This window comes from Macaca nemestrina, chromosome 14, assembly GCF_043159975.1.
Source record: "Macaca nemestrina isolate mMacNem1 chromosome 14, mMacNem.hap1, whole genome shotgun sequence".
Lineage (NCBI taxonomy): Eukaryota > Metazoa > Chordata > Mammalia > Primates > Cercopithecidae > Macaca > Macaca nemestrina.
Genome location: NC_092138.1, coordinates 51,713,602 through 51,739,114, shown reverse-complemented (window position 1 = coordinate 51,739,114; position 25,513 = coordinate 51,713,602). Strand labels below are relative to the sequence as shown.

The 25,513-nt window shown below is 40.0% G+C and overlaps 1 protein-coding gene across 1 annotated transcript; it reads left to right on the top strand.

The window, feature by feature from the left end:
• The first annotated feature begins 18,017 nt into the window (after positions 1–18,017).
• Positions 18,018–25,258, top strand: LOC105498410 (cyclin dependent kinase inhibitor 2A). Its single transcript, XM_011770474.2, has 3 exons — positions 18,018–18,388; positions 21,814–22,120; positions 24,771–25,258. Exons 1-3 carry the CDS (start codon positions 18,263–18,265, stop codon positions 24,782–24,784), a joined length of 447 nt encoding a protein of 148 aa, XP_011768776.1. The 5' UTR covers positions 18,018–18,262; the 3' UTR covers positions 24,785–25,258.
• Positions 25,259–25,513: the final 255 nt, after the last annotated feature.

The following is a 25,513-nucleotide window of genomic DNA, read 5'->3' as shown; positions in this document are numbered from 1 at the left end:
GCAGCGCCAGGGGCGCCCGCCGCTGTGGCCCTCGTGCTGATGCTACTGAGGAGCCAGCGTCTAGGGCAGCAGCCGCATCCTAGAAGACCAGGTAGGAAAGGCCCTCGCAAAGTCCGGGGCGCATTCGACACTTGTTTTGTTTGGTGTGATTTCGTAAACAGATAATTCGTCTCTAGCCTAGGCTAGGAGGAGGAGATAACCGGCGGTGGAGGCTTCCCCATTCGGGTTACAACGACTTAGACATGTGGTTCTCGCAGTACCACTGAACCTGGACCTCCCTTCACACAGCCCCCTCAATCGTGTGAAACTGAGGCGAACAGAGCTTCTAAACCCACCTCAGAAGTCAGTGACTCCCGAATATCCTGGGTAGGAATGACTAAGACACACACACACACACACACACACACACACACACACACACACAGTAGGAAAGGTGTATTTCAAGCACACTTTCTTTCTCCTTGGGGGGAATTATTGCTAACCATGTAAGTTTTCTGGAAGCGGCCTTTTTTCTCCCCAACCTGCCGGCGGGGTCACCCTCTCCCACCTTCCAGGAGAGTGGAGGACCCGAGAGAGAAGGACCACGCAGGCAGTGACTTCCTGAAATGCTAACAAGGATCGTAGGATCAGTTACTGCTGCGAGGAGCCAGCACTTGCTTCTGGGGGGAGTTTTGCAGCCAACAGGAAAATGGGCTTTCTTTGTGAGTTAGAGGTAGAGGTCCGGCGGCCTGAGTGATTGAAACTGCTCGGGACTTTGCTCGTATGTTTAGCAAACGACAGAAATGCAGAACTGTTCCTGAAAAATCCCAACTGATAATATTTTAGTCATCTCAGACTACAGTTAGCACAGTTTAAAAATGAGGCCTACTTCTTGAAAAACAGAATCGGAGGTAGTTTTGTCCTCACATTGACAAATGTTGACACAGCCGGTGTAATTTCCTATAACCAGGAAAACTGAAAGAATATATATACAGTTAAAATGTGCACAATGCTAATTAAAACTTGTATAATAAGTCTAAAAGTAATTTAATGAGGCTTCGCCAGGAATATATAGCTTCAAAAAGCAAAGGCCAGCAGAGGGGTAATTATTTTTTTACTGCAATGTTAATTGTCTCTTTGACATGGAAATATAAATCTGTTAAAACTATCAGTGTTTAATTTAGTGTCTCACTTTCTATTAGCAAAAATTTATAATCTATAGGATAAAAGCATATTTTACTTTTCATATTATGAAAGTTAATTTTTTTTTAATTTAGTCAAAGGAGCTTATAAAGGATTTCAGGGCCTGTTGCTGGATTTGATTTTAATTCATTTTGAAACATTGAAAGACCCTGGTGGTTGTTTTTTTAACAGTGGTTTAGCCGTATCAGCAAAAGTTTAGCCACTGTGATCCATAACTGTTTGAATATAGTTCTTAATATTATTGTCTATATAAAAATATTTATTACTCTAGTTAATATTATTCTATATAAAATCATTTTATTTAAATTATTAATTTGCTTCTGAAAATCTATAGTAACAAAGTAGAACGTATCAATGTATATAAATGCCATAAATATGTATTTTTTAGTTTAGGCCTATAAAACATAACACTGTGGTGATTTTAAGTTAGAGAAAATATTTTATAGTATGTTAATGTATATGCATGAAATGCAAAACTATTTAAATGATAGGTTCATTGAAATAAATCATTTTTTGTTATTTAGGTATAAATCAATATTCAGGACACATGTGAAAAGCCCAATCTTCAGGAAGTTTCTGAAAATAGAACACACAGCTTGGATAGAATGTTTGCCTTGAAATATATGCGCTTTTCCAATTTCATATGTAAAAGGATATACATAATATAAAATCTAGCGGTGTTAATTATAATGATACGTAATTATATATTTCCCCATTAATATATTTTATGCCTATGGTTACATTGATTTGGGAACATATATGGATACTAATTGTGTTAGGATTCATACAATTCCTTGAGAGGCACACATGCTGAAAATTACCCGTATGAATTATTTAATATCATTGCAAATAAGATGTTATTTTAAAATTTTTTTAAGTTTCTGCAAATATGTTTATTACTTTTTATTTTTATATGATTGGAAATATGTATACTAAAATTCCACATTACCAATTTCTTAACCACAGAAACCTGATAAATTGCCTCAGCTGATTTGTTACTTCTACCTTGGTGCATTTACAAAATAGTCATATTTTTATTATGAAGTTAAATAGTAATTTGTTTATAGCTACTTTAGAAGGCTCACATTATTTTTTTCTTTAAGAGCATAGAGTTCTCTCAAGGTAAGCACTGTACAGTTAGTATAAACCATTATTCCCAATGTGTACATGATTCGCACTTCCAAATGAATCATAGCCCTTCTAGAAATTAAAACTTAATATTCATTTTACTACTTTGAGTACTCTTGAATTTTAGAAAGTCTGTTATCATCTTAAGGTAGCAACAACATAGCCTAGTACCATCTATGATGGCTTACAGGTCTGTTATTCCATGTTAGTTCATCACTATCAACTACCATGGTAGAGTTAAGCTAAACCATTTTCCCAACATATGAACAATTCCTGTTAGTAAAGCGATACAAATGGTATCAAAAATATTTTTTATAGCAAGGTTCAACAGTGGACCAAGTGCTTTTACACTTTTTCAAAAATCCTTGGAGAAACAGAGAAAATCTCACTTGCCTTCTGTACTAAAACATTATAGGCCAAACTAAAACTGAAACTTCATAGTAGAACACTGTAGGCCAGGCGTGTCCAATCTTTTACCTTCCTTGAGCCACATAGGAAGAAGAAGAATTGTCTTGGGATACGTATTAAATACACTAACACTAACGATAGCTGATGAGTTTAAAAAAAAAAAAAATGATATTTTAAGAAAGTGTATGAATTTGTGTTGGGCGACATTCAAAACCATCCTGAGCTGCATGTGGCCCTCGGGCCCACAGGTTGGACAAGCTTGCCCTAGCCTTTCCATCTGCTGCAAAGCCCAGCCTGATACAAAAATCAACCTGATAAAAAGTTTTTGTGGTGCTTTATTTTGGCAGTTTAAGTTATATAAACAATGGGTACAGTTTCATTTTCTAAATATAAAATTATTACATTGAATACGAACTTTTAAGACAAATTATCTAAATTCTGATTCTCATATTACTAATATCTTCTCTATTTTTTGCCCAGTGAGATTAATCCACCTCTTAAACATCTCACCGTCAAGAAAAACAATTTTGTATTTTAAAATGAACCCATCCACTTTCATTCAGCTATTTTATATTCAGGCATCATCCTAAGGAAAGAAAGGTTCTGACAAAGATTAATACAGATGGATAAGTAGTAGCAAGAAATAAAAAACTGCATAAAATTCTAGCAATAAAGTGTTAAATTATGGTACAGTTATATTCTGGATCATCAGATATCTGAAGAATATTTCATAGACGGTTAAATGATTGCATTATAAAGTCAGGTTTTTTTTAAAGCAAGATTCAAAACAGTAAACAGTTTCCTCTCTCTCTCTCTCTCTCTCTCTCTCTCTCTCTCTCTCTCTCTCTCTCTCCCTCCCCCCCTCCCCCATTAGTTATAATGGTTTCCTCAGGATGAGAGGGGTTGGGAAAATGGTTGGTGATACTTATTTTCTTCGTTTCACTTTTGAGTTTTCCAAAGTGCTATGACCATCACCAGTAAAATATACATTTCCAAAGCCTTTGACACGGTAACAATCCTACACAGTGGATGAACTAAGAACTTCTCTAGCCTTAGGTAGGGAGGGAGGGAGGAAAGACAAGGAAACTGAGTTGTTTAAGTGTCATACACGAGAACGTGGCTTTAAGGTCTGGGAAAACCTGCGAGGGCTGTGACTTCAGACTGTAATGTACGCTATGTCCGTTCACCAAGAAGTTCCATTTTTAAACCCATAAATCCGTAGCTATACCTGTTTCCAAGGTTCCTCGTGTTAGGCCTCTGGTAACAGCACTTGGCGCCCTTCTTGGGATCCTTTCTCTCCGCCCCCACTACCCCACCCTACAAGCACACTCTAGTCCCCTCCAATCAATTTCAGGCAGGTCTCGCTGCCTCCGAGCCACGCTGGGGATGCAAGGGCCCTGGACCCCAAAGAGCGACCGACGACAAGAGATGAGATGCACGCTGCTCCTCCATTCCTCAGCCCCCACCATCCTCCTCCTCGATCCTAACTTCCCCACTCTCTCAATTCCTAGAGACGCTGCGGATCCCAGAGGTTTAACTGGCAGCTGGAGCGAGGTCCTCCATCAAGAATTTAGACGCTTGGTCCAATTATCACTCCACCGCGCGCACTTTCCGCAGGAGCGATGTGATCCGCTATCATAACTGCAGACCTGGGGTTCCACGTGGAGGACGATTGGGATTTCACTAGCCGGAGTGGGGGTTGGAGCAGACAGAGTCTGAGTGGGCTTAGTGGACGAAAGGCAAGACATGACAGAAGGCAACTCTGGGTCACCTCTCCAGCTTGGAACTGGCTAGGCCTTGTTTTGGAGGGGATGGGTAGATGAGAAGTGAGTCAGGGTTACTCGGAGAAACCACGGGGAAAGTGCGCTTCGAGACTCGACAGCCATTTCGTTCCCTTACATGCCAGATGGAGACCCAAGAGTGTTGAAAGGCCTCGCCTTCCCTCAGTTTCTCCATCTGGTGGTGCAGGATGGTATAGAGAGTGGCCCGTAGTATTTTTCCAGTGATGATGTCTGTCCATTGTTTTCTTCTTGTATTGCAGCTTTCCCCATGTTTGAAAATTTTCTTTTCAAATGAAATCATTGATTAGAATAAAAAAACGACAGTAGCTATTAAAACAAGATCAATTTCCATGACAGTAAACCAACCGATGGAAAAAAACCTTAGGAATTAATAAATGAAGGATTTGTTTGGTAGATGATAAAAGGTCCTTTTAAAGGGTCTGACCCTTCCTGGAAAATACCCACCAACTTAGGACCTCAACAGATTCACCATATCCTAATTCATGCTATTTTAATGTGTATTCAGCAAACCCACATGTGTTTACAATTGTCGAAGCTACCAAATGTCAATAGCGTTTTTTTTCTATTTGTTGGACGTGAATCTCATGTACGAAGCCATCTAAACAGAAGAAATTACAGGAATGATTTTAAATACAAAAAACCAGTAGTATTGCTAGAGGAGAATTAATCAAGGACGGCATTATGAAGAAAGTGAGGGAGAATTTTCAAAGGGCAGAAAGATAGGGCTTGGTGGACCAAGGAAGGTTTCCATCTAAAAGGAATGGCAAATCCTTAGAGTCCCTGAACCCACTGAGTCTTGGACTGTTTAACTAATATTTGTAGTTCCAGATATAGCGCAGTGCATTGTACATAGTGATATTTTTTTAAAAATATATAATGCCTTGTAGATTTTTTTTTAACTTTTATTTTAGAAAGAGGGGGCACATGTGTAGGTTAATTACAAAGGTATATTGCACCATGCTGAGGTTTTGAGTACGACTGAATCTGTCACTCAAGTAGTGAGCACAGTACCCAGTAGGTAGTATTTCAGCCCTGGCTCCTTCCCTTTCTCCTCCATCTGGTAGTCCCCAATGTCTGTTGTTCTCATCTTTATGTCCAATTAGCATTTGCTTTTTAAAAAGGGTGGTTGAAGAAATTCTGAGTGCTTGTCAGTGTCTCTCAGTGCATTTATTTAATTAATGAGCCCTGGAATGATGGTTGCATTTTGGCAGAACTATACAATCAAAAAGAAGTAATAAAAGGAAAAAAAAAAGTGAAAGCCATCAACTACAAGACTGAAATTCCCAAAGCATCAGAGATCCTTTCAAAAAATAGTACGTTGATTTTTATTTTTTATGACATATTGATTGGCTTTGTTCATGAAAATATAAACATGTTATCACAAAGGACTTTTTAATTCTTCTTCAACTATTTCTTAGTTTTCTCTTTCACCTTCAAAATAAAATATCATAAATTATTTAAATAGTTGTGAAGGCAGTAGGATTTTTTTAAGAGAGAAAGGTTTTATAGAGGTTCAGAATTATATGAACAAAGACATGTAATCTCTTAATCAAATTGAAACTAATAAAATCGTACAATAGAGGTAATGTAAATTGAAAAAGTCTTTGCTTTCTTAATTGAATAATGTGAGTAACTAGAAATTTTAAAAATATGGCAAAGGTTAACAACAGCATTATTACCTGGGCTGCCTTTAAAAATACGTATTTCTGGGGTTCACTTTCAGAAAATTTGATTCAGATTTGCTGTGGGTCCCAGAAGTCTGCATTTTAAATAAACACTTGAAGGAGATACTATTACAAGTGGCCCATTGGGACACAATTTGATGAATATGACCAATTTTACTTTTTTAACCTTATTTCTGCTTATTTATCTTTGAACTGAGGTCCAGGATTTTAGGTAAGATTTTAAGTTTAGAGTCAGTTTACTGGATCCCAGGGAGGACAGTCTGAGTAATCAGTGGAGGAGTTATTTCACCAAATGAAGGAGACCCTTTATTATTATGTGATCCTTTGTATGAATTGGAAAAGAATTTCTCTTAGATACTACATTTTTACAATCAGAACATAGTTTAAGAGAAAAAATATAACAAGGTATATTTGTGTTTTAAAGCTTACAGAACCATACAGAAATTTTCCACATAGGCTATACGTTGTCTTTTTAAAACACTATATACACTTACTTCTTTTTGTACAGAATGAATGGATCTGTGTGTGTGTGTGTGTGTGTGTGTGTGTGTGTGTGTGTGTGTGTGTGTGTTGTAATGGGGGTTTCTTTCATTTTATGATCCAGACCAGGCTCGTAATAAACATGACAACCTAAAATTATGTAAGAAAGAAAAATCAAAGCACAAGTGTTTCACAGGTTTAACTTGTGCTTATCTAAGATCAGGGCAAGATTGCATGAAAATGTAGCCATAGCAGAATAAAGCATTTATGGACAAAATGATGGGTCTTTATGTCTCTGTAAAAGCACAGTGAGAAGGGGGAAAATATAGATGGAAAATGTAAGCTAAAAAGTAACAATTATAGGAAAAACTAAAATATCATGCCTTTCAAATGATCATTTTTCTGCTTTTAAGCTACAGTGTGTCTAATATTACACCAGTGACTTTGCTGATGTATTAGGAAAAAGCTTGTTTTGCTTTCTTTTCTCGAGTGCCACCATTTTCTTGCTCTCATTCTGTTTCAGGCTGCCAGATCATCTGACTCAGCAATTGTATAACTCTCTCACCCAATTTAAAGAAACAGCAGCTATCTAGAGAACAGTGACTCCCCCAGTTGAAAATCTAATTGGTAAATGTCCAACATCGGACACTTTGAATTTTACTCCATGCAATTTACATACTGAATAGTTGAAGTTGAATATATTAAACATTTAATTTTTAAAAGAAGCTTATTAAAACTTTCTTCCTAAATCACATGGTAAAGTTATCATTTTCTTCAAAAATAATTAGGAGGAGCTTAACAATAATAGGACACTTCAATTTCCATTATCTCATTTAATTATCACAATATCTTTATGTTTTAGATGTTTCATTTTTTCATTTCGTAGATCTGGAGACTGAGGATCAGATAGGTTGCATGGCCTGCCAAAAGTCATTGACTGGTAATTCGTATATAGTTGAACTTGGTTGCCCATGGAGTGCTGTACATATTTATATGGTTTCAGCTCCATCTTTTTTAGTTAATTATTCTTTTGAAAGTTGCTTAACCCCTTTGGGCCTCTGCTATACTCAAGCATCAGTCATATAAGTCACAGTAAATATTTATTGGTTGAAAAGAGGTTAACATCTTTCAAAAATTTATTTTTTGATCAAAATAAAACCAATGAAAAATTCTCATATGACTGTACGTATAAATTACTTATTCCTACCTTAATTTAAAAGCAATAAATGGGATACCTATTCACCAGCACAGGAACCACTTGAAGCATGCAGTTGAAAGATTACTTTCTTTAGCATTCACATTACCTGTGAGCAGATTGTATTTCCTTTACTTAATAGCTGTCATGGTACCAGAATGAAGTATGAGAAACTCTCAGTGCTTTCATGTTCTCATCTGTAAACCTGAGACCCTATGGTATTCAGGTAATAAGAGGTAGATAAAATAGTATGTGTGAAGATTCACTGTAAATTTTTAAACAGCATATGTTTGTCAGTTATTATAGTGCCTAACTAAACTATGCCCTTAAGAAAGCACATTAGTTTTTTACAGTAAATACCTACTTCATTATAATTTTTCAGTGTAGCTAGAAATTTCTAAACTCCACTTTAAAAATATACATATAATAAAAATGTATGTATTCAGACTCCTGGTATATTCCAAGATGTTAGGTAAAATCAGTGTAAATTTGCATACTTTTAAATTCACATCTGTACAGAAGTTCTATATGGTGACCTTTAGGGTGTGCCTCTAAACTCTTCTAGTATTCATAATCATTAAAGAAATATTAAACAGTAGGATATCAAAGAAAGACACAAAATACACTAAATAGTATGCTTTCTTAAGGCTAAATTGACTTGGGGGTTTTAAATCAGTACAGAGTAAATATACAGTATATTCTGTTATCACTGCCATTTCGAGAAATTAATTATGGAAGTTATCTTAACTATGACAACACAAAAGATAAAACTCTACCCTCAAGTCAGAGACTCAAAGGAAAACATGAGTGGAAATGTTAAATCTGCCTGTGAAAACTGCTAAAACATGAATAGGAAGCATTTACTTATTTAATCAAAGTTGATTACATTTCATCAAGAAGTTGATTCCCCTGAGGGGAGTTAAATCACATTATCAGGTGAAGAATGTGATTTGAGGAAGAATGGTCTAACACAAGAAAATTTTCTTGCAATCTTTAATAATATCGGAGGGGAGATTGGCTTCAGAACTCTCCTAAGTTCAGGAAAGGACACAGAAAATTGAACATTAACAGTAAGACTATAAAGTCCCAAAAAAGCAGGCTACTTTTAAATGATAGTTTTTTAGAGGGGCAAAAGGGGGACAACCATTCTCCATTTGATGAGGAAAGCTTCCATGTAGGTGGTCCCCCTGAAATTAGAGTATCCTAAACCATTGTTAAACCTATCAGTGAACCATGAATACTAAACCTCCACTCCCGGGAGTGAAAACCGAATACAATATTATTTACCTGTAACTTTCAACATTATCTCAGAGCTCTAACAGCACATACATCCATCAGCAGCATAAGCAGAAATGAGATATTATATATGCTTGTGTTAGCAACTAAAAAGGACAGCATGTTTGAGAGGGGAAAATCTGTCCCATCAAGAAGGAAAAAGAGGGAGGTTAGGAATAGAAGTTTAGACACAGAAAATTTTGCAATTCCTCAGTTTTAACTGTAGTTTCCCCATTGTACCTTCCACTTAAAATGCACTCCAAGCAGTGGAGGTGGGTAGCAATGAATGCAGAGGAAATACTGAACACGGTGACACTCTCCAGTGTCACTTCTCATGATTTAATGAGGAATTTTTTTTGGAAATTCTTCTGTCATAACATGGGCAGCTTTGTTACAAAGAAGCTGTTTTTTTTAGGAAGTTAGAATTCAGAGGTAGCATCACACCTTTTAGAAGAGAATTTGCTTGTTGAAATCACAGATACCTGCCAGAATGTACAGGAATTAATGAAAAATTACTCAAAAGGACATTTATTTTGATGACCTAAATAAATAACTTGATAATAAATGTCATACATATTCTCAAAAAATTAAAAAGCACCATTTATTGAGAGCCTACCCTGCACCCGGATTTTTATATATCTGACATTCTCTATTCCTCACAGTAACCTTATGGGGTAAATTTTATTTTCCCCAGTTTGTGAAGTGAGGAAATAAAGGCTCAGAAAGTTTACTTAACTTATTCAAGCCCACAGAGCTGGTAAATGAGAGGTCAGTTCTATCTGAGTTTAAAGACAAGCCTTGTCCCACTTGCATATGTGTCATTTTCATTATGATTAAGGATATGGTTGGCATTTCCCACCACCCACATTAAGTCCAATTAAGTAGCTGTGGCCATAGAAAGAATGGAGAATGGAGAGAGGAACTGAGTTCAACAGTTACAGCAAACATTTATTAGCTGAGTAACCATAGCTACATAGTTCCTCAATATGTACCACTCCTCCATTTTGTTATCTATAAATCAAAATGGTGACTTTAAAAAAAGCAGTTTTGCAATATATTCAAGACCTTTCTACCCTTAAAAAACTGCAATACTAATTTTAGTAGCAATTAGAAACACCTTAAATATCTGACAACAGGGACATCATTAAGTAAATTATAACTATTTTTCCAATGGAATGTGTTACAGCTGTCAAAAGTAGCATTTATGAAGTGTTTTTGGAGAAGTTTGGAAAATGCTCTAATAAGTTAGAAAAAGCTCATTTCAAAATTGCATAATATTCACAATGTAAAGATTAAGCAAAGAAAAAGAGGAAGTATTTCAAAATGTTAATAATTATTGCTTTGTGTAGGGTAGTTTTTCATCTTCTATGTGCAGCTAATTCCTTAATTATTTTTACATGTGTGAGCTTTAATCAGGAAAGCAAATCATTCAAAAATGAGGGGACTGAATTAAGTGACTTTCAGGAGACTTTGCGTGTCTTTAAGTTCCAAATTTCTATCACTATGTATTACTACTGAAGAATAATCATAGAAGCACAGTAGTTTCTGAAAATGGAGAGTCAGTAATCTTGGCCCAGGTTTTGCAACTTGCTCTAAAGCACAATCCTCAAAGAAAAGGAAGCATTGATGAGTTGTCCACCACATACTGGATAAATTATCATTAGGAAAACAGATATTGTAGTAGGGAGAGTGAGGACCTCTCGAACAGAACTGAGAACCTTAAGTTTGAACTTTATCTTATTTTCCTTATTACTTAAGCACTCTGAGCCTTTTGTTGTCTGCATTATGAAGAAAGAATAATACTCGCTATCCCATGGGACAGCTGTGGAATTGTAAATTACACGTATAAAACTGCTTAATGCTTGTCACATAGTTGGGGTTCAAAAAATGATAGCCGTTATTTTCTGGGCAACTTTTAATGAATTTTTTATTATCTCTATTTCTTCCTGCCTATCTCCTCTAATTATGTTTATTACTTATTTTGTTCCTCAGGATGAGGCCAATTCTCAATATCTGTGCTGTACATAATATACATATATACCAAATATGTGCATATAATATGTACATACATACATACTGTGCTAATGTTTTAGTGTTCTCAGCTGATCAAATAGCTACAAATAGGTATAAGTAATTCACCACAAGTAATTTATCAACATAAAAAACATTTACCAAAACGTTAGGGAATAATTGTTTTCATGAGCTGCAAAGATTCCTCATTTCACAAGCATACACCCTAGAGACATTTTAATAGTAAATTTCTTACATAGATTTAAAATCACATTTGTTTTGCACATAATTTAGAAAAGACACCTGCTATATAATAAGTAATATCCTTTTAAGTTTCCTTCAGAATATTCTTGGGAAGATGATAATAGGTACTGCTAATTCTACACCCAGTTAACATTTTGGAAACTAAGATTGGAAATTATGACTTAACTATAATTAGGCATTAAATCTGCAAAACATCAAAGAATTTTGCATTTTGTACTCCTTGCTAAGATCCAGTTTGAGCAGGAAGAGAAATTTTACAATAATTCTGAATGAGCGAAGATAGCATAGAGTTTCTAAAAGAGTACCTTCCTTATAGGAAATACTAAATAATTGTGTTATACTGAATTTAATTAAATAGAGGATAGTAAAGGGGAGAAAGAAACATCCTCTGTCTTGAAACTTCTACAGATCTGCTCCCAGGGACACATTGTTTTTTCTTAGCAAATCTGTTTGGAGGTCTGCTCTACTTTCTCAGAGGTCTCCCTTTCATGCTGAAGCGATCTTTTTTCCTTGTAGAAAATAAATAATTAAATACCTTGCAATTATTTACCTAAGAAAGTACTTCTTTCCCATTTAAAATACTCTCACCACCCACATTGGACCTTAATTATCAGAATTTTTAATTTTTATCTGGGGCAGCTTCAGGAGCACTTTGGCACTTCAGGGCCAAACCACAATCTGTTTTCACACATTGGTGATTTGCCCATTTTGTAGATCAAGACATTGAAGCTAGAAAAAAAAAACGTCGTTTATTCAGGGTAATAAAGTAGGTGGTAGAGCTAGGCCAGGGACTCTAATTTCCTTACATTATTGCTTTTCTAAATTAAAGGGATGCATGGAATTATTCCTCCATCGCCTTTGCCTTCAAATAATTATCTATTGCACCCAATATCCTATTCTAGAACTCATCAAGAAGGCTTAACACAGCTGTACCTAGGAACTCCTTTACAGGGCATATGTCTTGCTCTCATAAGCTACTTCCTAAGGAATTCTCTTTAATTATGGGATTGTCTCCAGACTCTGAAACCTTTTTTTCCTGGTAACACAAGTGTGAAGTGTCATTTATCAGAATGCATCACTCCAGTCTTCCCTCCTCAAATGATTACTGTGGGCTCTACTCAAGAGCTCATCCCAGCTGATACCACCTTCCTCCTCCAGAGAAACAAATATATTGATGGTTGTTACCAATACATGCTCTTGACTAAGAACCCTTCTTTCTTAATTAATATTGACAACTTTAAGCCCAGTGCCTGACATATAGTAGGTACTCAGTTACTCTTTTTCAAATACAGTTATGAATGATAATTCTAATAAAAGTAACTCTTTTTTGTCTGCTAGTTTTATTATGTTTATTTAATTCATTAGAAAGGCCATGCATATAGTACAAAATTCAAACAGTACAAATCATGGAATGTGAAAAGTAAGTCACATGCCCATCCCAGTTCTTTATTTCCTTGCCTCACGGGTAACAGCTTTTCCTGTATCTCCCCAGAGATATTCTATGTATATTTTGTTTTTAACATCAAGCTATATTTAAAACAATTATCTTTAATAATAATGTTGAAAGTGATAAAGAAATATGTGTGCATTATCTCACTTCAAGTATAAAGAATAGAACAAGAGAGAGCCCATTTTGAAAATTATGGACAATGAATCTAGATATAATCTCAAAAGATTTCACAGTCAAAAAAATAGACACATGAGATACATGAGATCTCATGTATCTCATGTATCTCTCATTAGATACATGAGAACTGTCACTTGGTCTCAGTGTAGAGCTATTGCCTCAACTCCTTTTATTTTCTTAATGAAATCATCTGCTTATCACATGAAATACGTGCATATCGTACCTTGCCAATCCCACAATGCCACGTCAGAACCAGAACCTAACTCTAGGACACTACTTTCTCAAGTATCTTTCTGTCTCTTTCTGGTAATATGTTGAATTAATATTCACATCTAGTATGACTAGTCTTTGATTTGTAGGGTTGCTGAAGTAGTAACACCACTGCAGGGCTTTCTTTAAAGAAAGTAATCAGGTGTCCCTACTGTGTCATGAACCCTCAGTTGGGTTCTCCACTCTGATTTTAAAAAACAAAACAAAATGCTTCTCTATCTGAGTCTTACTCCTCTCTACTCATAAGAGGTATTCCAAACCTTTACCATTCTCAAACTTCCTAACCCACCATCTTATTTTCACTCTGCAAACAAGCTAACCTCCTTATTCATGGAATGAAGTGCCTCAACTTCCTCCCCATTCTGACCTTTTCTCCCTCCCAAATCCATGTATCTCTTGTGACAAAATCTATAACCACCACTGTACATTGAGTTCTATTTCTTCATTACTTTTGAGGGACCTCGGGTCCTCAAAAATATCCTATCTTACCTGTGTACTTCACTTTTATTCTCTTCTGACTTTCCCTTCTCTTCACTTGGCACTTGCCCTTCTAGGTATGTGTGTGTTCAGGTCTCTTCCACCTTCCATCTGCCTCACTTCATGGCATAGGGCCTTGAACTATCACAACCAAGTTATGAAAGAGTAGTCAACACAGTGTCCTCACTTCCTTGCCACCCCTTCTCCTAGTTTTTCTTTTGACTGTCTGAGGAGTCCTTCACAGGCTGTTTTTCAGGAATAAGTCTAAATGAATTACTTTCAGTTTTCCTAAATGTCTATGCCTTTGCACATCCTCTACCTCTGCCTAGAATATCTTTCTCCTGCTTTTCCATCTTTAAACTCACATCATTCTTCAAGACTGGGATCAGCTCTCAGCGTCCAGGAAGCCTTTGCCTACTAGAGACAAATGAGAATGAGTTTTGTCCCCTTTTCATTTTCTTGTATCATTCTACACTTTATTTTGCTCTTCTAAGAGCATTACATGCCTCATTTAATCCCTAAACAACTGTTTGAGGCAAGTACAGTTATTATCCTAATCACGCAAATGAGAAAACAGAGGCCCAGACATGTTGAGTAACTTTGTTAAAAGTTAACCAATAAGTGGAACAGCTGAGGTTTGAACCCTGGCAGTCTGACTCTAGAGATATTATGTTTGACCTACTTCCCCCTACCCCCACCCCATGTCGGCCCTTAGCGTCTGAGCTTGCTGAATGAATGAACAGGTGATAGTCTTTTTTTGTTATAAGACTGATCAGAATTAAGACAGGTTTAAATTTCACAGTATAGATTTTCAAAACTGCCAAGGCATTGCAAATCTAAAAAAGAATGGCATTCTCAGGAAAGAGGAAAAGTAAGTGTGAGAATAATAATAACAATAACCAACAAACTTTAGTAAATTCTAGTAAATGTAGTAAATTTTTACATTAAAAGCTTTTGGACATACATTATCATATTTTATGACCACATGAAATATATTATAATCTCATTTTGCACATAGGAAATCTGACGCTGGCATAAGGAGCACCGAGATCCAGGACTGTATATTTTCATTCTTCTAGGGGTTTGCAACTCAGGTCGATATGTATGAGTAAACTGGGAGCGTGGTGGGTTCTTTAATAGAAAAACTAGGAACGTTTTCCCACTATTATTAACTATTTACATAAGATTTATAATAGATAATGGACTTCAATTTCTAGAGCAAAAGGGCCCCACCCAAGGAGGCCATAATCCTTCCAGTGCTCTACTGCAAGGTAAGAGAGTGTATACATATCTAAAACTTGTTCTTGGTATTTCCAAAGCAGTCAACTTTTACACCTGTATATGATGCATCCAAATGTTGTTTTTTGTATGGTTGCATCTCCCATCTTCTTCACCAATAGCTATACATGTATTTCAGAAGAGCTGAAAGAGTTCTTGATGTAGAAATCCATGGTAGAGTTTCAGAGAAATCCCTGAATTCCCTGAAAGTTTTATCTAGAAATACATGTGGAAGTGAACACATCTTTTTAAAAAAATCATTACATACTTTATTTTTTGAGAAGAAGGTATTTCAACAGCCTCTTGAAGGAGCCTACTCTTCCCACTCTCCCACCCCCATTAAGAACCATTGTAGGACGGGCATGATGGCTCAGGCCTGTAATCCCAGCACTTTGGGAGGCCGAGGTGAGTGGATCACCTGAGGTCAGGAGTTCGAGACCAGCCTGGCCAACATAGTGAAATCCCGTCTCTACTAATAATACAAAAATTAGCTGGGTGTGGTGGCATGCGCCTCTAATCCCAGCTACTCTACTCGGGAAGCTGAGGCAGGAGAATCGCTTGAACGCGGGAGGTGGAGGTTGCAGTGAGCTGAGATCATGCCATTGCACTCCAGCCTGGGCAACAGAGCGAAACTCCATCTCAAAAAACAAACAAAAAACCCATTGTATTAGTGATGGAAATGTGTTCCCTCCCTCCCAACCTGGCAAGCACTCTTTCTTCCTCCTCCATCATAAAATACCTTAAGCTAAACTAAACGAATTTTATTTATCGATAGTTTGAATTTTCCATATCATTGCTACACAGCTAAATGAGAGGTACTCCGAGGAAAATATAAATGGCACAGTAATGCATTGTAGATTTTAATAACATACTTGACATCCCAAATTGTTTCCATTGGCTTCATTTTAAAAACTACGTGTTTTAACATCAAGCAGACACTAAAAGTACAAGATATACTGGGTCTACAAGGTTTAAGTCAACCAGGGATTGAAATATAACTTTTAAACAGAGCTGGATTATCCAGTAGGTAGGTTAAGCATGTGCTTAAGGCATCAGCAAAGTCTGAGCAATCCATTTTTTAAAAACGTAATATATGTTTTTGAAAAGCTTAAAAAGTAATAGTCACAGGAAAAATTAGAACTTTTACCTCCTTGCACTTGTTATACTCTTTAGTGCTGTTTAACTTTTCTTTATAAGTGAGGGTGGTGGAGGGGCCCATAATCTTTTCAGGGAATAAGGTCTTCTTGATCTTTCTTTCTTTTTTTTTTTTTTTTTTTTTTTTTTGAGACCGAGTTTCGCTCTTGTCTCCCAGGCTGGAGTGCAATGGCGCGATCTTGGCTCACTGCAACCTGCGCCTCCTCCTAGGTTCAAGCGATTCTCCTACATCAGCCTCCCAGTAGCTGAGATCACAGGCATGCGCCACCAAGCCCAGCTAATTTTGTATTTTTTAGTAGAGACAGGGTTTCGCCATATTGGTCAGGCTTGTCTGGAACTCCTGACCTCAGGTGATCCTCCTGTCTCAGTCTCCCAGAATGCTGGGATTATAGGCGTGAGCCACCGCGTCCAGCCTTTCCTTTTATATAATAGTGATAATTCTATCCAAAGCTTTTTTTTTTTTTTTTTTTTTTGAATCGGAGTCTCATTCTGTCACCCAGGCTGGAAGGCGGTGGCGCGATCTCGGCTCACAGCAACCTCTACCTCCTGGGTTCCAGCGATTCTCCTGCCTCAGCCTCCTGAGTAGCTGGAATTACACACGTGCGCCACCACGCCCGGCTAAGTTTTGTATTTTTAGTAGAGACGGCCAAAGCTGGCCTCGAACTCCTGACCTCAGGTATCTGCCCGCCTCAACTTCCCAAAGTGCTGGGATTACAGGCGTGAACCACCGCGTCCGGCTCCAAAGCATTTTCTTTCTATGCCTCAAAACAAGATTGCAAGCCAATCCTCAAAACGGATAATTCAAGAGCTAACAGGTATTAGTTTAGGATGTGTGGCAGTGTTCTTAAGGCTTATATGTATTAATATACAACAATTCATTTAAACTCACAACAACCCCTGTAAAGCAGGGGGTACTCATATTCCCTTCTCCCTTTATAACTAAGAAAAATGCAAAGTATTTTCAGTAGGAAAGAGAAATGTGAGGAGTGTGTAGGAGACAGGACAGTGTGTAAAGCGGGTCTTTGGATCACTGTGCAACTCTGCCTCTAGAACACTGAGCACTTTTTCTGGTCTAGGAATTATGACTTTGAGAATGTAGTCCGTCCTTCCAATGACTCCATCTCCATTTTCCTATCTGCCTACAGGCAGAAATCTCCCCCGTATTAAATAAACCTCATCTTTTCAGAGTCTGCTGTTATACCAGGCAATGTACACGTCTGAGAAACCCTTGCCCCAGACAGCCATTTTACACGTAGGAGTGGAAGGGGTGGAGAAGGAGAGGGTAGGCCAACTCTCCAAAAGGAATCCTTTGAACTAGGATTTCTGACTTAGTGAACCCCGCACTCTCGAAAATCAAGGGTTGAGGGGGTAGGGGGACACTTTCTAGTCGTACAGGTGATTTCGATTCTCGGTGGGGCTCTCACAACTAGGAAGGAATAGTTTTGCTTTTTCTTATGATTAAAAGAAGAAGCTATACTTTCCCTATGACACCAAACACCCCGATTCAATTTGGCAGTTAGGAAGGTTGTACCGCGGAGGAAGGAAACGGGGCGGGGGGCGGGGGGATTTCTTTTTTTCTTTTTAACCGAGTGAACGCACTCGAACGCGCCTTTGCTGGCAGGCGGGGGAGCGCGGCTGGGAGCAGGGAGGCGGGAGGGCGGTGTTGGGGGCAGGTGAGGAGGAGGAGCCCAGTCCTCCTTCCTTGCCAACGCTGGCTCTGGCGGGGGCTGCTTCCGGCTGGTGCCCCCGGGGGAGGCCCACCCTGGGGCGACTTCAGGGGTGCCACATTCTCTACGTGCTCGGAGTTAATAGCACCTCCTCCAAGCACTCGCGAACGGCGCCCCCCTGCCTGGAAAGATACCGCGATCCCTCCAGAGGAGTTGAGGGACAGAGGCCGAGGGGGCTCTTCCGCCAGCACCGGAGGAACAAAGAGGAGGGGCTGGCTGGTCACCAGAGGGTGGGGCGGCCGCGTGCACTTGGCCGCTGCGGAGAGTGGGAGAGCAGGGAGCGAGCAGCCGGGAGCAGCATGGAGCCTTCGGCGGACTGGCTGGCCACGGCTGCGGCCCGGGGTCGGGTAGAGGAGGTGCGGGCGCTGCTCGAGGCGGGGGCGCTGCCCAACGCACCGAATAGTTACGGTCGGAGGCCGATCCAGGTGGGTGGAGGGTCTGCAGCGGGAGCAGGGGATGGCGGGCGACTCTGGAGGACGAAGTTTGCAGGGGGGTCGGAATCAGGTAGCGCTTTGAGTCTGGAAAAAAGGGCTTCCTGGGGAGTTTTCAGAAGGGGTTTGTAATCACAGACCTCCTGCTGGCGAAGCCCTGGGTGCTTGCGAAGCCAAGGAAGGAATGTGGAGGCACGCGCGTGCCGATCTCTCGAATGCTGTGAAGATCTGAAGGGGGGAACATATTTGTATTAGATGGAAGTATGCTCTATCAGATACAAAACTTACGAAGGTTTGAGATAAAACGGGAGTCTTAAAGAAATGTAAGATGTGCTGGGACTACTTAGCCCCCAATTCACAGATGCCTGGATGGAGTTTATCTTTCTTACTAGTAGGGATTATCAGTGGAAATCTGTGGTGTATGTTGGAATAAATATCGAATATAAATTTCTGATCGAAATTATTCAGAAGCTGCCGGGCGCAGTGCCTCACGCCTTATAATCCCATCACTTTGGGAGCTCAAGGAGCGGGGGAATCACCTAAGAGTTCGAGACCAGCCTGGCCAACAGGTGAAACCCCGCCTCTACTAAAAATACAAAACAGCCGGGGGTGGTGGCAGGCGCCTGTAATCCCAGCTACTCGGGAGGTTGAGGCAGGAGAATCGCTTGAACCCGGGAGGCTGAGGTTGCAGTGAACAGCGAGAGGGAGCCACTTCACTCCAGCCTGGGTGACAGAGTGAGACTGTCGAAAGAAAGAAAAAGAGAGAGATTAAAAAAAAAAAAAAAGCATTCAGAAGCAACTACATATTGTGTTTATTTTTAACTGAGTAGTGCAAATAAATACATGTTTGCTGTAGGAACTTAGGAAATAATGAGCTACATTCATGTGATCGTGCCAGAAGTAATATGTAGTCACCATTTTGGGAATATCTGCTAATATTTTTACTGTTTTGCTATCTTTAGCTTACTTGATAATAGTTTATTTTGTGATAGAGTTTTCAATTCCTCATTTTTGAACAGTGGTGTTTCTCCTCTCCCTACTCCGGTTTTGTGAGGGAGTTAGGGGATGATTTAAAAGTAATTAATGCATGGGTAACTTAGCATCTCTAAAATTTTGCCAACAGCTTGGACCCGGGAATTTGGCTTTGTAGTCCTAAAATATCTTAGAAGAGACCGTATTTGTTTAAAAACAAAAAGGAAAAAGAAAAGTGGATAGTTTTGACAATTTTTAATGGGGAAGGGAGAAGAACATGTAGAAAAGGGGAAGTGTTGTTGGCTTAGAATCCTAACTACATTGGTGTTTAATATAGGAACACTTATTTGTATAATATTTTTAAATGCTAAATTCATATCAATTTATTATCAAATGGGTTTAAGCATCCTACACATTTTAATTCAATGAATTCATTTTCTTTTTGCTTTGGATTTCTATCATGATTTAAATATTTACATATGGGTTACTTTTTAGGTTTTTCATTCTATGAAATATAATAAAAACCTTTAAGGCTAGTTTTATGACCAAGACGAAGAGAACTTCAGTGGACACACGGAACAATAAATATGCTGCAACATTTTGTCTTTCTTTTTGTAGCTGCAATTTGGTTTGCTTATACTTTCTCTTTGTCTCTTTGAAAACTAAGTCAGTTTCACTTTCTCAGGACAGCATTTAATAACCATAATATAATTTAGTATAATTCCTTGATTTAGGCAAATTATGCAATTTGTGTTTAGTATGAAATGTACCTAAAAATAAGTAATTCCTCTTTAACACAACCATCCTCAAGCTAATATAACAAATAACAGTTATCCTAAAATAAATTGTCTATTTCCACCATGCAACACTCAAATTTTAAGGTTGCTATGACTGGAGACAGTATTTTAAAATTCCTCTCTGGAAATGGCTTTGTTTCCAAGATGATTTAGGAACCAAAAAGGTGACCATCTCTTGTTTAATGAACTCTCAAATCATAAACCTGGGAAGCCTTTTCGTTTCCTATTGTTGCTGTTACAAATTATCACAAATGTGTTAGCTAAAACAAACAAAATTATTATTTTACAGTACAGTTCTAGAGATCAGAAGTCAAAAATGGGTCCACTTTGGGAAACTCTAAGGGACAATCTGTTTCCTTGTCTTTTCCAGCTTCTAGTGACCATCAAATTCCTTGGCTCATATTCCCTGTATTTTCTCTGTGGCCTGTGCTTCCATTCTTTTATCTTCTCTCTGACTGTGACCCTCTAATAAAAACACTTGGGGTTCTATTGGGCCCACCCTGAAAATTCTGGATAATCTCCCTCAAGACCATTACTTAAATCACATCTGCAAAGCCTCTTTTGCTACATAAGTTAATAAATTAACAGTTTTTGAGGATCAGGACATAGACATTTGTGGGGGGGGACCTTATTCAACCTACCACAGGAAGGAATTTTAGGGCTAGTTAGTCTAGCATTCTTATTTTATACTTGAAGAAATTGAATTTTTGGAATTGGAGAGCATTATGCTAAATGAAATAAGCCAAACACAGAAAGACAAATATCACATGTTCTCACTTATCTGTGAAATATAAAACAATTACATTCTTAGCAGTAAAGAGTAGAATGGTGGTTGCTGGAGCTGGGGAGGGGGGCAGTGGGAGGAATGCGGAGTGGTAATCAAGATACAAAGCCTCAGTTAAGATGGAAGAAATAAGTTTGATTTTTTTTGAGATGTGTTTCACAGCATGATAAATATAGCTAAATAGTAAATCCCAAATGCTCTCATTTGACAAAAATATCAAATATTTGAGATGATGGATGGGTTAATTAGCTTGACTTAATTCCACATTGTGTTCAAAGATCATAACTTCATATTGTACCACATAAATATATACAACTGTACTATGCCAATATGTAATTTTAAAACTAATTTAATGAAAAAGAAATTTAAGTTCAACGTTCCCAGAAACTAAGGGTAACTTAAAAGTTATGTGAGAATTTGTTTAAAAAAACAAACAAACAAGTTTTCTCTTTTTAACAATTACCACATTCTGCACTTGGATATACAGCAGGGAACCAAAAAAAAAAAAAAAATCTCCAGGCCTAACATAATTTCAGGAAGAAATTTCAGTAGTTTTATCTCAAGGGAAATACAGGAAGTTAGACTGGAGTAAAAGTCAGTTTGTCCCTGCCCCTTTGCTATTTTGCCCATGCCTCACAGTGCTCTCTGCCTGTGGCGACAGCTCCGCAGAAGTTCAGAGATTATAATGGAATTCAATGTGATAGAGAACTCGAGAAGGAAATTGGAAACTGGAAGCAAATGTAGGGGTAATTAGACACCTGTGGCTTGTGTGGGTGTCTGCTTGGCGGTGAGGGGGCTTCACACAAGCTTCCTTTCCATCATGCCGGCCCCTACCCTGGCTCTGACCACTCTGCTCTCTCTGGCAGGTCATGATGATGAGCAGCGCCCGCGTGGCGGAGCTGCTGCTGCTCCACGGCGCAGAGCCCAACTGCGCCGACCCCGCCACTCTCACCCGACCCGTGCACGACGCTGCCCGGGAGGGCTTCCTGGACACGCTGGCGGTGCTGCACCGGGCTGGGGCGCGGCTGGACGTACACGATGCCTGGGGCCGTCTGCCCGTGGACCTGGCTGAGGAGCGGGGCCATCGCGATGTCGCACGGTACCTGCGCGCGGCTGCGGGGGGCACCAGAGGCAGTAGCCATGCCCGCACAGATGCCGCGGAAGGTCCCTCAGGTGAGGACTGATGATCTAAGGATTTGTACCCGGAGAGCTTCCAAAGCTCAGACCATTCATTTTCCGGCACAGAAAGTTCAGCCCGGGAGACCAGTCTCGGGTCTTGCCTCAGCTCACGTGCCAATCCATGGGAGGGCCTGAGTCTCCCGATCGCTCTTCCCCGCCAGGGCAGCAAATGGGAAATAATCCCGACATGAACTTGCGCACGTGAAAGCCCATTCTGTACATTATACTTCCCAAAGCATACCTACCCTCTCCTAGTTCAAGGCCTAGACTGCGGAGCAATGAAGACTCAAGAGGCTAGAGGTCTAGTGCCCCCTCTTCCTCCAAACTAGGGCCAGTTGCATCCACTTACCAGGTATGTTTCCTCATTTGCATACCAAGCTGGCTGGACCAACCCCAGGATTTCCAAACCCAATTATGCGTGACATCATCTGGAGATCTCTCAATCTCGGCTCTTCTGCACAACTCAACTAATCTGACCCTCCGCTTTATGCGGTAGAGTTTTCCAGAGCTGCCCCAGGGGATTCTGAGGGCAATAGGACCAAGACTTCGCTGACCCTGGCAGTCTGTGCACCGGAATTTGCTGCACTCTGTGGCAGACAGAGGCCCTCTCCTTTCCCTCTTAAACTTGTGCAAGAGATCACTGAGAGATGAAGATCGAATTGTGGTCCTCCTTGCCCTTGCCTTTCCTTTTTGCGATCTCAAAACATCCTCCCTCCGCCCCCATTCCATGACCCCAGTTCCTTACCCCCACAGCTGTCTGCTGAAAGTGCCAACATTACTCAATTGTTTCTAGAGGAGGAACACCTTTAAATATATATATATATATATATATGAAGCAATACACGGGAATTAACACGAATATTTAAGGTAAAACATGACCTTGAAGATTCTGAAATCCATCTTATTTTGGCCCAGAACGGGGCACTGGGCTCCCTGGGCCATAGGGGAGCTGGAGAGGACGGGGTGGAGAGTTAGCTCTAAGCCCTCTGCTTGGAGATGCTGTAAATACAGAACGCAAAATCACCTTCGAAGTTAAAGACGCGAAGTTCTTCTTTACTGGGCCTCTGCTCCCCACCAATTCCCTCCAGTTACAGCTAGCATCCGGGTCCCGGTGAAGAAGGAGACTTCACCTCCAGTTACAACTAGCATCCGGTCCCGATTTAGAAGGAGTTGCCAATTACAGCTCGGTTCCAGGGCTGAGCGAGAAGCTGGAGGAGCCAAGTGGGAGAGGGAGTAAAACTATCGAATTGGGCCACAAGCAAATGAATAAATTGAACGACTCAACCAAACCGAAGATATTTAATCCAAGCACACAAGTCTTTCATTTCTTCCTTCCTCCCTTCCTTCTCTTACTCCCCAACACCCCCTCTTCAAGCACAATTAATTACATGGTTAGATTCTACTGCGTGATCAGCCCTGTTCTAGGTGGTGGGCACGCCAAGGTGAATGAGACCAAACAAGAGTCTTGCCCTCATGGGGTTTACATTTGGAGACAGGGTCGATCTATTGCCCAGCCTGGAGTGCATGGCGCGATCACAGCTCACTGCAGCCTCAACCTCCCTGGCTAAAGGGGTTCTCCCACCTCAGTCTCCCGACTAGCTGGGACCACAGGTGCGCGCCACGATGCCTGTTTTTGTTTGTTTGTTTTTGTTGTTGTTGTTGTTGTTAATAGAGACGAGGGTTCACCCTGTTGTCTGGGCTCAAGCGATCCTCCCCGCTCCTCCTCCTGAAGTACTGGGATTACAGTCCCAAGCTATCGTGGCCGACCTGGGAAATAGACGTTAAGCAAGATAACAACCTATTTTCAGAGAGCCAGTTTATAAAACCAATGCAATGGGTAAATATGAAGTGTGAATAGGAGGAGAAAATAAAGAGTGGTTGGGGAATCTAATGAAAGCTAGGGAGGAAGAAACTCTCAAGTGCAAATGCTGCCTCAGGAATAAACATAAAAAGAAACTCTCAAGTGCAAATGCTGCCCCAGGAATAAAATAAACTTGAGACTCTCAAGTGTAAATGCTGCCTCGGGAGAACCAAACGGCAAGCTGGAGCCCGTACGCAACGAGATTAGAGAGAAAGGCAGAAGCCAGATCATATGAATAAATGAGCATCCATTTTGTTTCAGAAATGATAGGAAACCATTTGTGGGTTTGTAGAAGCAGGCATGCGCAGGGAAGCTACGGGATTCAGCCGAGGAACGCCAGAGCCTGAGGCGCCCTTTGGTTATCGCTAGCTGGCTGGCTCATTCCGCACCAGGTGCAAAAGATGCCTGGGAAGGCGGGAAGGGAAAGGCCACATCTTCTCGCCTTTGCATGGTGAGCAACCACTGACACTCATTACATAACACTCGTTTTCTTCTTGCAACCCCGCGGGCCGGGCGGTCGCGCTTTCTCTGCCCTCGACCGGGCGGACCTGGAGCGCTTGAGCGGTCGGCGCGCCTGGAGCAGCCAGGCGGGCAGTGGACTCGCTGCTGGACCAGGAAGGTGTGGGAGAGCGGTGGTGGCGGGTACATGCACGTGAAGCCATTGCGAGAACCTTGTCCATAAGTACTTCAATGCCGGTAGGGACGGCAAGAGAGGAGGGCGGGATGCGCCACACATCTTTGACCTCTGGTTTCTAACGCCTGTTTTCTTTCTGCCCTCCGCAGGCATCCCCGATTGAAAGATCCACCGAGGCTCTGAGACACCTCCGGAAACTTAGATCATCAATCACCGAAGGTCCTACAGGGCTACAACTGCCCCCACCACAACCCACCCCGCTTTCGTAGTTTTAATTTAGAAAATAGAGCTTTTAAAAATGACCTGCCTTTTGAAGTAGATATACGCCTTCCCCCACTACCGTAAATTTCCATTTATGTCATCTTTTATATATTGTTATAAAAATGTAAAAAAGAAAAACACCGCTTCTGCCTTTTCACTGTGTTGGAGTTTTCGGGAGTGAGTACTCACGTCCTAAGTGCACATTTATGTGGGCACTTCTTGCGAGCCTCGCAGCCTGAGGAAGCTGTCGACATCATTACAGGCTTTTGTGAACTAGGCAAGCTCAGAGGGGTTACTGGCTTCTCTTGAGTCACATTGCTAGCAAATGGCAGAACCAAAGCTCAAATAAAAATAAAATAATTTTCATTCATTCACTTATATATTATCAACATTTATTGAGCACCTATTACAACAATTTAATTGCATGGAATACAGCATCGTTTCTGACACTGTTGTTTCATGTATCTCTTAGAAAAACGCTGCTGTTAGACATCCAACACTATCTTGAGATGATAAAATATCAAAAAGCGTGTCTCAAGATGGATGAAATGCTGTTAAAATGGTGAATAGAAACTCTAGGGCGACCTCATATCGGTAGACTAGCACATCTGGAGATCCGTATTTATCCGAC